Genomic DNA, 15940 nt, shown 5'->3' with positions numbered 1-15940 from the left:
CCATGGAGGTTTTCATGGATGACTTCTCGGTTTATGGCACCACTTTCGAACAATGTCTGTTAAATCTTGATAGGATGCTTAAGAGGTGCATAGAGACAAATCTTATGTTGAATTGGGAGAAGTGTCACTTTATGGTGACAGAGGGGATAGTTTTAGGACACAAGGTGTCGAGAGAGGGTATAGAGGTGGATAGGGCCAAGATAGATACCATAAGTAGATTGCCTCCACCTACCAGTGTCAAGTCCGTTAGGAGCTTCCTAGGTCATGCGGGCTTTTATAGGCGTTTCATAAAGGATTTTTCCAAAATCACACGCCCCATGACCCGACTTTTAGAGAAGGATGTACCTTTCGTCTTCGATGAGGAGTGCATCAAGGCTTTCGACTTCTTGAAAGAAAAACTCGTGAGTGCCCTGATACTTGTTTCGCCCAATTGGAGCTTACCTTTTGAGCTCATGTGTGACGCAAGCGATTATGCCGTAGGTGCGGTCCTAGGTCAAAGAGTCGATAAACACTTTCATCCAATCTACTACGCGAGCAAAACTCTAAATGATACTCAAGAGAACTATACCACAACGGAAAAGGAACTCTTAGCCGTAGTGTTTGCGTTTGATAAGTTTCGCTCATATCTCGTGCTTTCCAAAACCACCGTGTTCACCGACCACTCCGCTTTGCGTTTTCTGTTCCAAAAGAAAGACGCGAAGCCGCATCTCATTAGATGGATTCTTTTGCTATCCGAGTTCGATATAGAAATTAAGGATAAAAAGGGAGCGGAAAACGTGGTCGCCGACCACTTGTCACGTTTAGAGGATCCAAAGAAAGAAGAGGTTCGTGAGGATTCCATAGGAGACACTTTTCCCCACGAAACCATAGATTTTGTTAGTGCCGAGGTAGAGGGTTTGCCATGGTTCTCAGATTTGGCAAACTATTTAGCGACCAGAGATCTTGTGAGGGGTATGTCCTACCAACAAAAGAAAAAGCTTCTTAGGGAGGCTAGGAAGTATATTTGGGACGACCCGTACCTCTTTAGGATAGGTGGAGATAGAGTGCTTAGGAGATGCGTTTCAAAGGAGGATGGTTTAGACATTCTTAGACATGTGCACGAGGGTTTAACGGGAGGCCATCATGGAGCAAATGTGACGGCACAAAAGGTATTTGATAGTGGGTTTTATTGGCCAACGGTAGTTAAGGATGCCGTAGAGTTTGTTAGGACATGTGATCGTTGCCAATGTACCGGCAACATCTCATCCAAGGATGAAATGCCTCAAAATCCCATCCAAGTCTTGGAAATCTTTGATGTATGGGGCATTGACTTCATGGGACCTTTTCCATCTTCAAGTGGAAATAGGTACATCCTCGTGGCCATTGATTACGTTTCAAAGTGGGTCGAAGCTCAAGCTTTGCCCACCAATGATGCCCGAGTGGTGGTGAGATTCCTCAAAAAGTTATTCACGCGTTTCGGAGTCCCTAAAGCTATCATAAGTGACCGTGGTACGCATTTTTGCAATTCCGCCATGGAAAAGGCACTTGCACGCTACGGTGTCACTCATCGTCTTTCCACCGCATACCACCCGCAAACTAGTGGCTTAGTAGAGAATGCAAACCGAGGGGTGAAGAGAATCTTAGAGAAAACGGTAGGAAAAAGTAGAAAGGATTGGTCGGAAAAGCTTGACGACGCTTTGTGGGCTTTCCGCACCGCCTATAAGACACCGTTAGGAACAACACCCTTTATGATTGTGTATGGCAAAGCGTGCCATCTTCCGGTAGAGTTAGAGCATAGAGCTTTATGGGCTTTGAAAACTGTTAATCTTGACCTTACCGAGGCCGCTAGAAGGAGGTTCTTCCAAATTCACGAGTTGGAAGCATTGAGGGATGCCGCCTATGAACGATCTTGGAGTATCAAGGAAAAAACTAAGGCGTTGCATGATAGGAGGTTGCGAGGCGTGAAAGAGTTTAAGGTAGGTGATAAAGTGCTTTTGTTCAATTCGAGGTTGAAATTGATAGCAGGGAAGCTAAAATCAAGATGGAGTGGACCGTATGTGGTGAAAGAAGTGTTTCCATAAGGCATGGTTGAATTATACGACGAAGTCGACAAAGGGGTATGGAAGGTAAACGGTCATAGATTGAAACATTACTTGGGAGGTCCCATTGATACCACTGAGGAGGAAGAAATTCCTCTAGAGGACCCACCCACCTTCACCGACCAGTGAGTGCGAAAAGCGTCGTCTGTAGAGTATGTACCGTTTGTAAATTTCTTAATTTATCGTATTTTTCGTAGTTTTTCGGTCTTTGTTTTGTGTCGTTGAGAATTTTGCAGGTTTCATCACCGTTACGGAACGGGAAAGAGCATGAGAAAAGAGGTCCCAGGTATGTGTCTTGGACACTTAGAAAAAAATTTGAGGGTTTTGGATGGTTTGGGAAAAGTTAAAATTTTTTTCTAAGGCATGAAACAAGTTTTTCCACGAAACCTTCTGCCAAAATCGACCCTTGGCGTGACGCCAAGGGCCTTCGCGTCGCGCTAGGGGTAAAGGGCCAAAAACAATTAAAATCAAGCCCGCCGCGTAACGCGAGGCCTCCCCCTTGACCCACCGCGTCATGCGACGCCTTAATGAACCGGATAAAATAGTTTTTCTTGAACCTGTTGGCTGCAATGCTTTGCTTTCCCCTTTTCCAAAACCCTAATCGCGAAATTCACTAAAATCACCATAAATCATTCGTTTTTCCACCAAATCACTCCGTTCTTTTTCCTAAATCACCACAATCACATTCCCCACAATCTTAACCATCAATTTCACCCGAATTCGCGCTCCATTCTCGCGTTTTTGGACAAATTCGTGCACCACAAGTTCAAGACTTCATTTTTCTTGCTAAATCCGAATCCAAGGTATGATTTCTGTGATTTCTCGCTAGTAGGTAGCTTTATTGCTTAATTGTAGTGTTGGGTCAGTCATGTCTTAGATCTAGGGTTTGTGTAGGTTGATAAAGTTAGGTTTTTTTGAGCTTTTTGTCATGTTAGTGGTATGCGGGTGGTCATGTTTGGGATGTTTACATACAATGGGGTTTGCGGATGGTTCGGGTTGATTTGCTTGAGGTTGTTTGACACTTGTGGGGTATGTTTGGACAACTAGACAACATGTTTGAGCGTTACGGGTTTGTTTGGCTATAACTACGAATTTTTGCTAAAAAAATAGGTTTTTGAACTGATTTTTGCAAATGTGATTAGTTTTCTAAACGGATTTTGTTGCCACAAACGTTGCGTTAAGGTTTAAAAAGTCAAACTCTCACGTGTTTCGCCTCAAGTGTGGGGATATTTTGGCACTTATGCTTAATTGAGGACAATTAAAGTGCCGGGAGGAGATAGTGTACATTGAGTCGTAGGTCGTTCGAGTCATTGAGTCTAGTAGTGTCTTTAGAGTAGTAGTTTGAGTCTAGTGTCGGGTTTACTTATATGCACGTACAAGTTCGCAACATTTTGCCCGTACTCAATCTCCATTCGGGTAGAATGATGTGTAACTTAAGCTTTTGTAAACGGTAATCCATGTTTTTGAAATTAGCCGTGAATGAAATGCTATACGGCTATTTTCATTTAATTAAAAAAAATTAAAAAATTTAAAAATACCAAAAATAGCTTGTGATTACTAACAGTCTGCATTGTTTTTCTTGTCAAATCTTTATTGTTTTGCAGAACATGTCGGGTGAAGGTTCGTCGTCAAACCCAAGAAAAAGGAAGATCAAGTATCGCGGGAACGATAGGAGAGTGTATTCCCGAATTGAGAGGTTGGTCGATCACCCGGTATTGGATTTTGAAGATGATACTGAAGAGAGGGTAAAGCTCAAAAAGTATGTGGTAACTCAGACATTGGAGCATCGTGTAATTGATTGGGAGTGGTTACAAGGCATGGAACACTATACAAGATTGAATCGAATTATTAATGGAACATGTGTGAAATTTAAACATAATATCTCAAAACATTGTGAAATTTTATTTTATTTAGCTGATTTGAAACTTAATTCCAATTATTAATGGAACACTATACAAGATTGAATCGAATTGAATTATTGGAAATGTTATTGGAAGCGTATATAAGGTGGTAAAGTGGTTGAGATGACTGAAGACGGCTATAGTGGCGAAGTTTCATAGAGGCCAGTGGGTGTCTCGATTCCTGTTGTTTTTTCGTTTCATAGTGTTACTTTTACTGAAAATTTTCTTTCTAGTGTAAAATATTTGATTTTGAGAGTTCCCTCCCCCTGATTTCCCTTTCAAGTTTCGCCACTGATGATAATCATGAGACCTAACCAAGCTATAATTGTAGTTGAAATGATATTCTCTAGAAAATCTGTCGCGTTTTCAACAAAAATTAGTCACAACATAATTTTATGCTAAATGATTAAGTCGTTATATGTTTAAACCGACTTTCACTTGACCACTGTCCCAAACATAAGTAGGCAAAACATATATAAGACCTTTTATCAAAAGAAATGTAACATCCAAGTGTGATTAGGTTAATTTATTTTGAGCAGCTTAATTAATTTACCCACACAGGCAACAGCTAGAAGCCTAGAAACCTTGCCAAAAAAAAAAATAGCTAGAAGCCTAGAACAAAATGATTGATGAAACTCGTAAGCCCATTTACACTACTTGTTGGTTGTGGCCCACGTGCCCGGAGTTAAGCATTAAAAAATGCAAGAAAATATTAACCAATATATGATACTAATAACAACATAATATCAACAAATCAGAGTGGCGCAGCGGAAGCGTGGTGGGCCCATAACCCACAGGTCCCAGGATCGAAACCTGGCTCTGATATAGAGCGGCTTCCAATTGCAACTTCTTTTTTGTTATTTATCAAGCTGCCGTTTATTTTTTAGTTGTTTATATCACACTGAAATGTTTAATATTGCACCTTAATATCAATAAAAGACTAACACGGAAAATAACTCAATATAATTTTGACGTATTTAACTCTCAAAACATGCAAAAAAAAAAAAAAAACAAAAACAAAAACAACCCTTCTGCACCAACATATTAACCAATTTAACCTCCAATCTATTTCTCTAAAGGGTCATTTCTGTAATTTCACACTCTTACAAATCAAGAGTGAATCTTAAAATAAACTGTATAATTTTCATCTCTCAAACTATACAACGGCTGCAGAAGATAATTCACATTCAACCCTTTAGCGACGAAACTAATCGGATGGTAATTACAGATTCCATCATTCACTGTTGGAGCGAAATCAGCCTTAATACAATTAACCTCGATTTCCGTGCACTGTATAAACAGCCCTAAACTAAGACTCGAACAAAGATGTAGTCGACAGACAACTGCACCAACAGTTTTCAATATTTTCGCTCTTAAACTTTTAATAAATATAGGCAGTTTGAAAAATAAGAAGAAAAATAAATCATACATGTCACACCCCAACCGATGGCGGAATCATCGGGGCGCGGCACTGAGCGAAACAGATTGTTCAGAAGTTTCCACAACAACTATCATACAATTCAGTTATATAACACGTCCCATACCGTGTCCCAAATAATAACAAGTTATCATAGAAATCAACCAAACAATATGGGAACTGTTCCGACAACTCAAATTCTTAATTATTACAGACCGAATGTAAATATTGTTTTAAGACTTCTAGACGGCTAACTATAGATCTTACTGACTACAGGTGCCAGTACAAGATCTACAGATAATTATGGCCCTGGGTCAGGTACGTGGACACTGCCCTAAGGTCACAAACTCCTAGAAGCTTATTATTGCCTCGCTTCCCTAGCACGCTAGTAGCTTAAACACCTGTCACATACGTTAAAATAAAAGTCAATACATAGAATGTAAAGGTGAGTACACAAGTTTGATATAGCATATAGAGTTCGAATAGTTTACGCATAACCAAGCACGTACACAAGGGAAAACGATGCATGTAAATTATCGACATGGGACCATCGATACCAATGACTTCGAGTTGACTGTCCGAGACAGTTCGCAATACATGATTACCACCGTAATCCATGCAAGTAATTGTCCTTAGCAACCCCCGTGTGAACGGGTGCTGAGTCCAAACTATAGTACTACGTTGCTAAAGCAGGCAGATAGCACTCCACGTGTAAACATAATAAACAGCAATCATTTAGACAAGTAATACATGCAAGTAGGTTAGCGTTCAAATAGTTTGTGTTGTTTGTGGATTTGATAGATTTCGTATGTAACACCCAAAAGTGCTGAAAGCAAAAAGGGATCGAGTATACTCACAGTGGTTGATTGTGGATTGAAGGGAGCACTGAGAATAGGTTAGCCTGAATAGTTCGATAACACAACGATGAGTAACGCGGAAAAATAAACAATGTACTTGGATCGAGTAGGCCATTCGATCGGACAGCAGTTCGATCGAGTGGACTGTTCGATTGGTTTGAAAGTCCGTTCGAACATCCATTCGATCGGCCGGCTGGCTCGATCGGCTGGTTCCTTCAAGTGGATTGTTTCTTCCTTTGATGTGAAGGATGTGTTTGTGTATGATGGTTTGTACTACCTTTCAAGTTGGTCGATCGAACAGCCGTTCGATCGGTTAGCCCAACCGATCGGTTAGCATGGCATTGTTTTCTAATATGTCACTCGATCGGTTGGCATGCTCGATCGGGTGACATTCCAATGTTTCAAAAGTCTAAGTGTTTGAAGTATAGTATCTCATGATTCGAGCAGTAATGATTACAATCGAGTGGCGTAGTCGATCGAACAGTACCTCGTCAATACTACACTTCATGAGTTTGTGGGACTAAGTGCTAGTCGATCGGTTAGCCTAACCGATCGGCTGGCATAGTCGTTCGGTTGGGCTGTTCGATCGAACAGCCTGTTCGATCGGCTAGCCTGTTCGATCAGGTTGCCCTGTTCGATCGGCTTGCCTGGTTTTGAGTGTTTCGCGACGATTTTTGATATTTCGACTTAGAACGATGATTTGAGAATGATAGAATCCCTAATCAAATTACTTTTAGTCCCAACTACTATACCTAACATACAAGCATCCTTACACCACGATTTGGATTCGATTTCGATTGAGTTTGATTCACATCTGAGTCTTGATTGATTTGATTGATTCACCACACATTTTAACATAAAAGTAAACATGCACAAGTAACACATAAGGCACACACACACGTATAAAAGCGTTAAAATCCCCACACTTGAGTTCAATGATTGATTTGATTTGCTTGATTATTGATTGACTAGCTTTATTGCGTTGTTACTTCCTATTATTCACAGTCGGTCGTTGATTCACAGTTCGATTATCGGTCGATTAGTTTAATTATACAACACTTACTCCAAATAATACGAAAATCAAAATGAAACTAGAATGAAATTAATCTTTAATTCCAATAACAGTCAACACTTGACTTTGACTTTGACTTTTGGAAAACACGGGGTGTTACAATACATTTTCATAGTTCTTAAATTTAAGCAAAATATTTAAGAGTGAAAATAAATATTTATTAAAAGTTTAAGAGCGAAAATATTGAAAAGTATATACCAGTTTTTTCTCTTAATAAAACCGATTTATATAAAGAAATTGGAAATTAATTTCTGTATTGATTTATAAAATTTAAAACATTTTTCGCCTTAATAGAAAAAATTAACTTAGTTAGTGGTTGGATGAAAACTTATAAAAAAATATGTGACAAAACTATTCTTTTTTTTTGATATAAAAATTGCATGTATATTATTTTTTTATTATATATGTGACAAAATTAATTAAATAAAACAAATTAAAAAGAGTTTAAGTAAATTGCCAAAATCGTCCCTGTGGTTTATATTTGCCATTTTCATCCAAATATCATTCAACTTAATAGAAAAAATAAACTAAGTTAGTGGGTTGGATGAAAATGGCAAAAAGTTACAAACGTCAGGGGCAAAATGGTACAAAAGTTTCATTTTGAACGAAAATGACAAATGTGCCCAAACCTCAGGGACGATTTTGGCAATTAACTCAAAAAAAATTAGTGTATATTTTAGGGAAAAACCCCGACCGCACAGCTTGAAAATATGGTTGAATACCTCATCCACACCCCCAGAAAATAATTTCTGAGTCCGTCACTGAATCATAGTTCTATTTTGACGATTTTAAGAGATGATGGGTCATTGTTTTAGATATTTTTTCCACAATTATATCCATTCTAAACTATCTTTTTATTGAAAGGCTAAATCAATTGACAAAATTGCACCAATAGTCTTAAGAATAAACATTCACTTGATTAATATTCTAAACGATTATCAAATGCAAATTAGTTCAAAACTCTTAAAACAACCAAAATAAAAATCATAACATTTATCTTTTAAGCATAAACCACTATTCAATAATGATCCATAATAGAAATAGTCACAGTGGACACCAATAAATGCATATATACTGCACCAACATATTAACCAATTTAACCTTCAATCCATTTCTCTAAAGGGTCATTTCTGTAATTTCACACTCTTACAAATCAAGAGTGAATCTTAAAATAAACTGTATAGTGTTCATCTCTCAAACTATACAACGGCTGCAGCAGATAATTCATATTCAACCCTTTAGCGACGAAACTAATCGGATGGTAATTACAGATTCCATCATTCACCTTAAAACTCGTCGCTAACATAAACCCGGAATCCGATTCCGATTCCGAACCACCACAGCTCAGCTTCACTGTTTCATTCAAACTATGCACAAAACAACCCTTCTGACTTTCAGACTCCAATCTAACCATCCCTTCGTTTCCCTCCACAAACCGGAATACCGCACTCCGGTTATCACGGTAATCGCCAATTCCGAGACTCTGTTCTTTTCCTTGGTTTACAATTACCATTCCAGGGAGAATATACGGTTCTAACATGACAGTTTTGTTAATGACATCGTTGCGGGAGGACATGCGAGTTGTGGGATCGGTTGGGATGATTCTGAAGGTTGCGAAGACGGAATTGTTGGTTCCGGGGTCCGGAAATTGGATTGCTGTGATGGAATTGGATGAGTGGGCAAGAGCAAAGGTGTTGTTACCGGATTGTTGAGAAAGGGAGATTAATTGGGAATTGTATTCCGATGGAATCGGAGTGATCCAGTCGGAAAGGGAATTGGAATCCGGTTTTAGGTCGGATTCACCTGTTGTTAAGGCGACGAGAAGATAGGGTCCAAATAGAATTGCATGAAGAGATGCATATTCGGATCTTTCATCTGAAAAATATAAAAAAAAATGGAAAAATTCAGTCGTTAAAGTGTAACCAATCAGTCGCCAAAGCGTAAGTATGTTTTTTTGTTTCGGTCACAAAAGTGTACCTTGAATAGCTTCGGTTCTTAGTGTAATTGGCAGTTCAAGGGTAATAACGTCCGACGAGCTCCATTTTTTTGTGACGGTTAAGAATGTACCTGCAGCGTTGAAAATAAGGGGATATATGTAATATTCCGTATTAAAAAAAAATCATTTTTTTAAAGATTTGTTTTTATTTTTTTATAAATCAAGTATTAAAATGTTACACTAAGACTCGACTTCAGAACAAGATTTATAAATGCTATAAAATCTTGTTCTGAAATCGGGTCATTTTAAGTATAACATTTTCAATACTTGGGTTACGTTACATATATGGTACATTATTTGTGATTAAAAGATTTATACCTGTAGATGTTATAGGGATATTTTGACCATTAAGCGTCGCTTTCGCACTTGACGTTGTCCAAAAGGGTATTCTAAAATTCAAACTAGACGACGATCCTTCCTGCATAAAACACAACAGTCGCTTTTAGAAACGAATAACCAAAACGACATGTAACTTTTTCACGATATTCACAACTTGTTACCTTCTTTGAAGAGACGGTAGTCGTTACACGAAGGCGAGGGTCCCACGACACAACGGGCATAACTTTCTGATCAACAACAACCTGCCCAAGCTTCCAGTTAACCGAGCTTGATACATACTGGATAATGTACAGCCCGGGATCCTTTCCCGCTTCTTCAAAGTAAATCGAATCACCCAATTTCGAGAACGATTCAATCCCTAAAGAAATGTTTCAAAAACATAAAGTTGTAGTTAGAATGTTAGATATCTATTTTTTTTTTTTTTTTTTGCATTATTTATACAAGTGAATGTAAGTAAACAAATATATAAACCTGTCCCATAACAGCACCAGAAAGAATCAAACTTTGTTCCCCATTGATGATATCCTGTAGCTTTCGACATGCCCGGGCCTAACGGCAACATGTATATCATAATCCCGGGTTCTTTCCCTCTTTGGATACTCAAGACGCCGTTAGTCAAAGCGCGTTCGTAGTAATCCGCATACGCGATCTCTTTGGTCCATCTAAACAAGTTCCTAGAAACCTAAAACATAAATGTAAGATCTATCATTATATTTGACATGATGAAAACATTAGATGACTAACTGGTGTTTGAACAGTTAAGGCGTACCTTTAACATGTTATAGGTGGTACATGATTCTTCGTTTTCGGTCTGCAAGGTAGTCGCTAGTTGTTTTGGTTCCGACCTAAGAAAAGCAACTACCAATTTGTTACACAAAAGTCAAACTTTCGCCCTTAACGAGGGGTGCAAACGAGCCGAGCGGCTCGCGAGCTACTCGACATCGGCTCGAGAAAAAGCTCGAAACAAGCCGAGCCTTATCGAGCCCGAGTTAAGTCTGGCATGTGAAACTCGTCAGACTCGCTGAGCCTATTGAACCTTATTGTAATATTAGTTTTTATTGATATTAAATAACATTTACCCCTTATTTAAAGTTGTCTAGTAAACGAGCCGAAAGACAAGGGGGTACATGCACTAATTTTAGCGTTATTTTACTAATTTCGTGAAAATAACGTTAAAAGCGGGGGACGGTTAATCATGCATCATGTGGTGGCGTTGATAGCCGAAAGACAAGGGGGTACATGCACTAATCGGCCTTTTGTTGAGTGTCATGTGCCTTATGTCCGAGGCTTGATGCAAAACTACTATCGAGCTGAGGGTCTCACTGGAAGTAGCCTCTCTATTCCTACGGGGTAGAGATAAGGTTGTCTACATTTTACCCTCCTCAGACCCTACCTTAGCTTTGCTATTGGTGAGATTTACTGAGTATGATGATACTAGTAAAGGAGCCGAGCCGAGCTTATTTAACCTTGTTTATGAGCCGAGCCTGAACCTAAAAATAAGTTTTTGTAAACGAGCCCAAACCCGAGCTTCACTTATCGAGCTCACGACCCTAAACGAGTTTATTATTTATATTAATTTTATTTATTATATTAATTAATAGATAATAAACGAGCCGAGCTCGAGCTCTCATAAGTGTTAATCGAGCTTGGGGTCGGCTCGGCTCGGCTCGTTTGCACCCCTAACGTCAATATTGAATAAAATTGCTGATTGTTTATCCTACATACCAGAACTCACTAACTGATGTCCCTCCTGTAGCATACATGTGAGAAGAGTTCACAGTATCCATGAAGAACATACTGATTTCCTGCAAAATAAATAAACGGAAAAGTACGTTTTTATATTATCCTAAACTTAAATCAAGCGGCATTTGTTAAAAAAAATACGCATATGTAACAATACCTTGTAGAGAGGATCACCGGTAATTTCATACCGCATTTGTGATCCAACAACAATTGGAATATGCGTGTTGGAATGAAAACCGGCTAGCTCATCCGCCTGCAAGTATATATATATATTTTTTTTTGCACAAGTTACTTATGGTATGATATTATGTTATAAAAACTCACAATTATATATAAGTTACCTTTATAGCCAACAGCCCGAGAAAACACGGTTTGTCAAACAGATGAGCCAACAACAAATGCTTACTATCTCCCTAGTAACAAAAAAAAAGCCCGTTAACAAATGATCGATAGCGATATGGCATATTATGCACTGTTATTATCACGTTGACCTATTTCAACCCGTTTTATAATCGAGTTGGCCCAAATGGGCCCAACTACAATTCTTTACACAATTTTAACCCATTTTTAAAAAAATGGGTCATGCTTGTCACCCCTATTATCAGAATATTAGACAAAAAGGAGAACCGATCAACAACATACTGTTATGGTGTAGAGCCGATACAAGACATCATTCATTCCACCCGTTTCTTCATTTAACGATCGCCAGTGTCGTTCAATAGTGTACTGTTTGATCACGTTTTGCACGCGTTCGAAGAAATAATCCGCCATTTGAGTCACCATTTTAAGAGCTTGATTGTTTCCAGCCAAAACATACTGGTCAACTAACCCTGCCATTATCTGCCCATTACGAGAGAACTATGAATTAGTTTTCTTATAAAAATAGTCAGAAAAAAAAAATATTCTTTAAACATATCATTTTAACCTTGTGGATGGTGTAATATGGAGCCCAAACGGGTTGAATAGCTTCAAAACGGTCAAAAAACTCAGACGGGAAAGCCGAGAGGTAGCCATTGCTCAGACGTTCTTGACAGTCCCCGAGTATAGATACTACCTCGGTCATCTTTTGTTTTAGTGTGTCGTTCCCCGTGCTTGCCCACATTTGAGCTGTAGCACTCAAGTAATGCCCTGACAATATTCAATGGTGCACAACTTCAGTGTTAATGTGTTACAAAACCACAAATATTACGAGAACTGATAGAACCAATCTAAATCATTCATTTATTCTTCAGGCGCTGTCCTTTAACTAACAAAATTAGAACGGATGTTTTTAATTTCTTTACAGCAGATGTCATTTATGTTTTAATTTATTTACAACGGATGCCCTTTATTTTTGTAATCTTTTTAGGGAAAAAGGACACCGTCTGTAAAGAAATTAGAACATAAAGGACTATGCTGTAATTTCGTTAGTTAAAGGACAACGCCTGAAATTTTGTTGAAACTTAAAGGAGGTAAAATGCAATTTACCTACCCTATTAAATATAGGTGTAGGTAAATTATAATAGCACATGGGAGGATTATAGTCAATCAACACAAGTGTAGATATATAATATAGTATACGAATACTCATAAATTTATCTGTACATATGCATCAGTTCAAGTACCTTCATAGAACCATATATAATCATGTTACATTTTAATAGTCATGTCAGAATCTTCTATATAGGTGTGTATATATGTACCTATAAAAAATCAACTAGCACACACTGCACAAAAGAGAATTACAGCCAATCTACACGCGTCTAAATGTTTATAATACATAAATACATCATCATACTACTCAGTCAATCCCACCAATAGCAAAGCTAAGGTAGGGTCAGAGGAGGGTAAGATGTAGACAGCCTTACGTAGGAATAGAGAGGCTGCTTCCAATGAGACCCTCGGCTCGGCTTGATAGTAGTTTTGCATCAAGCCTTGGACATAAGGCACATAACACTCAGCAAAATCCGATTAGTGCATGTAACCCCTTGTCTTTCGGCTATCAACCCCAGCAGCACATGATGCATTATGCAAGCAAGGCGTTATAAGTTATAACACACATAAATCAATCCAAGTACATACATCTAAACAACCATGATGTATTGTACTAGCCATGTTAAAATCTTAAATGAAATGAAGGACACAAACCTACGAAATGACCACGAAGCTCTTGATCCGAGGACTCCCACCCGCCATACGCGGTACCAACCGTCGGCAGCCCAGCCGTGTTCCTAAAGCTCCAAACCAAACTATCAACATCCAACATCAACAAGTAATCCAAATTGGTCTGTTGAGCTTGACCATGAGTTGACTCAGGGTCCAATCTCACATCACCCAAAGAAACCTCACTCAAAAAACTCCCACTAACCTTACCCCTCCCCACTTGATTCTTCATCTGCCTATACATCATCATCCACCCAACTTCATCCTCCTTCAACACCTTTCTGGGCAACAAACTGGCCCAAGCAGCATCATCAGTAGGAGTCAAATGATTGTCATGAGAATGGTTTTTGTTGTGTGAATTAAGGTAATCGTAACGAAACGTATGCGACGAAAGCTCTGTTGGAATGTTGGTGCATTCTTTACCAACAACACCACCACAGATCAAACCCAGAATCACAAATGCTTGAAATGTCATCAACATGATCAAACTCATAAATAATAATTGTTAAACTTAATTATTGTTATTCAGAGTTGACCCTAGGGATGAAGGAATAATGGCTTTTAAGTTAACAAAAAAAGGGATTGTGGAAGAAGATTATATGAGTAAAAACAGGGGATGGGGTGTACGTCGTTATCTAAAGATTTTGATATGGGTGTGTGAAAAAAACAGATATGAAGACAAAGGAAATGAAATATAATATTGGGATATTATAGATTGGGAATATTTTGATCGGATACAAGACTACGAAAGATGTAGGTGATTTTGATGAAGAAGTTGTGATGAATTTGTATGTCGTGTTTGTTGGTCAGAAAAGAGATGCTTTATATAGGCCAGTGGTTTCTTTAAACAGTGAAATAAACTTGCTTTATATAGACTGGTGGATTTAGAATAAAATTTTAGGGGTAACGCTCAAAAAAAAGTTACCATACATTTATACCATGTAAATGAAATAAAAGAAAACATAAAAATAAATAAAATAAACATTTATTTAATAGATTTCTCCAGCTCTGAGTGACGGATATAGAAGAGAAATTTCATGGATATCCCAATTTTTTTACCGTAAATTAGAGGAATTTTTTTACAATACGTTCATGCCCTGGTTTTAAAAACCTTGAGGCACTCCGAGGCTATTTGGTCCTAAAAGCCGAAGCTCAAAGCACTACAAGCGAGACGAGAGCTTCACGTATGTAAGGCACCATGTATTCATATAATGTTGATATTATAATTCTTTAGAAAAAAAGTTATACTTGTTAATCTTAAGCATCCGAAACTAAGATGATTATACGACGGACACACAATTTACTAATATAAAACCGTATGTCAATATTATTATTCTATAGAAAAAAAACAAAAGAAAATACAAAAGAGACAAGTAAAAATACATTTAGGTATTATTTATATTTTAATTATCATAATACAAAAAATAAGGACTAAAAATATGCAAATACTAAACTTTAACCCAAAATCCGTTTCTCAGTTTGACTCGCTCTAACAAATAGGAAAAAAATAATTCGATTTTTAATACTAAAATGTTGATTTAAAAGGGAAACAATAACAAGCAAGGAAAAATAATAATTTGATTTTTAATACTAATGTTAACTTAAAATGGAAAATAACAACTAAGAGCTATTTATCTGATTGAAAATTTTCAATCAGAAACAATTACCAAATTCTAATTTTCAGTTAGTAAATTTAGCAAATTACTTAATTAAAAATCTTTAATTTAGGCATGAATTATGTAAAGCTATCTATTTTTTTCTTTATATATCTTACTAGGTTAGAACCCCGTGTATTACACGGGTTGAATAAATGCAACTTTATATACCAAATAATAAAAAAATATATCTTTAAAAATCTCATTTATTACACGGGTTGAATAAATGCAATTTTATATACCAAATAATAAAACAATATATATTTAAAAATATCGTTTATTACATTGGTTGAATAATTGTAATTTTATATATTAAATAATTAAAAAAGTTATATCTTTAAGAACCCCGTGTATTGTACGGGTTGAGTAAATTTAATTTTATATATTAAATAATAAAAAAAGTTACATTTTTAAGAACCTCGTCGAGCTGAGGAGCGAGACTAAGTTCGAGCGTTAGGGAGACTAAAGCGGGAGGTTGTGTTATACGGGTTGAACACATGTAATTTTATATACCAAACAATAAAAAGTTATATCTTTATAAATCCTATGTATTATATTTTTTTTTTGAAAATATAATACATAATAAAAAATTATATCTGAAAAAAACTAACGGATATACTCGATATACGATGGATGGGGTGATTGTGGTGATTGTTCTTATAAATGTCACGTAAACATGGTGATTACCGTATTTGAGTTGAGAATTAAACACGAAAATATAAGTATAGAACCAATGAACA

General features: G+C 37.3%; 1 protein-coding gene and 1 non-coding gene across 2 annotated transcripts; one reads left to right on the top strand and one right to left on the bottom strand.

Moving 5' to 3' along the window:
• Positions 1–4732: 4732 nt before the first annotated feature.
• Positions 4733–4804, top strand: TRNAM-CAU. The gene has a single exon. It is a non-coding gene; the product is annotated as a tRNA-Met (tRNA).
• A 3499-nt stretch (positions 4805–8303) lies between these two features.
• Positions 8304–14345, bottom strand: LOC110898790. Its single transcript, XM_022145633.2, has 12 exons — positions 13531–14345; positions 12329–12531; positions 12046–12243; positions 11745–11816; positions 11561–11656; positions 11386–11465; positions 10430–10505; positions 10132–10342; positions 9822–10018; positions 9640–9739; positions 9303–9392; positions 8304–9200 (listed from the first exon to the last, which is right to left on the bottom strand). Exons 1-12 carry the CDS (start codon positions 14036–14038, stop codon positions 8479–8481), a joined length of 2553 nt encoding a protein of 850 aa, XP_022001325.1. The 5' UTR covers positions 14039–14345; the 3' UTR covers positions 8304–8478.
• Positions 14346–15940: the final 1595 nt, after the last annotated feature.

This window comes from Helianthus annuus, chromosome 1 (genome assembly GCF_002127325.2).
Source record: "Helianthus annuus cultivar XRQ/B chromosome 1, HanXRQr2.0-SUNRISE, whole genome shotgun sequence".
In the NCBI taxonomy this organism is placed as follows: domain Eukaryota; kingdom Viridiplantae; phylum Streptophyta; class Magnoliopsida; order Asterales; family Asteraceae; genus Helianthus; species Helianthus annuus.
This window is presented reverse-complemented; position numbering and strand designations above follow the sequence as displayed.

Coding starts and splice junctions, on each gene's coding strand:
- LOC110898790 (XM_022145633.2), bottom strand. CDS start 14,038: ATGAGTTTGATCATGTTGATGACATTTCAAGCATTTGTGATTCTGGGT. Junction 10,343..10,429: donor CCACCTATAACATGTTAAAG/GTACGCCTTAAC, acceptor TTTATGTTTTAG/GTTTCTAGGAACTTGTTTAG. Junction 9,393..9,639: donor TATCCCTATAACATCTACAG/GTATAAATCTTT, acceptor TCAACGCTGCAG/GTACATTCTTAACCGTCACA.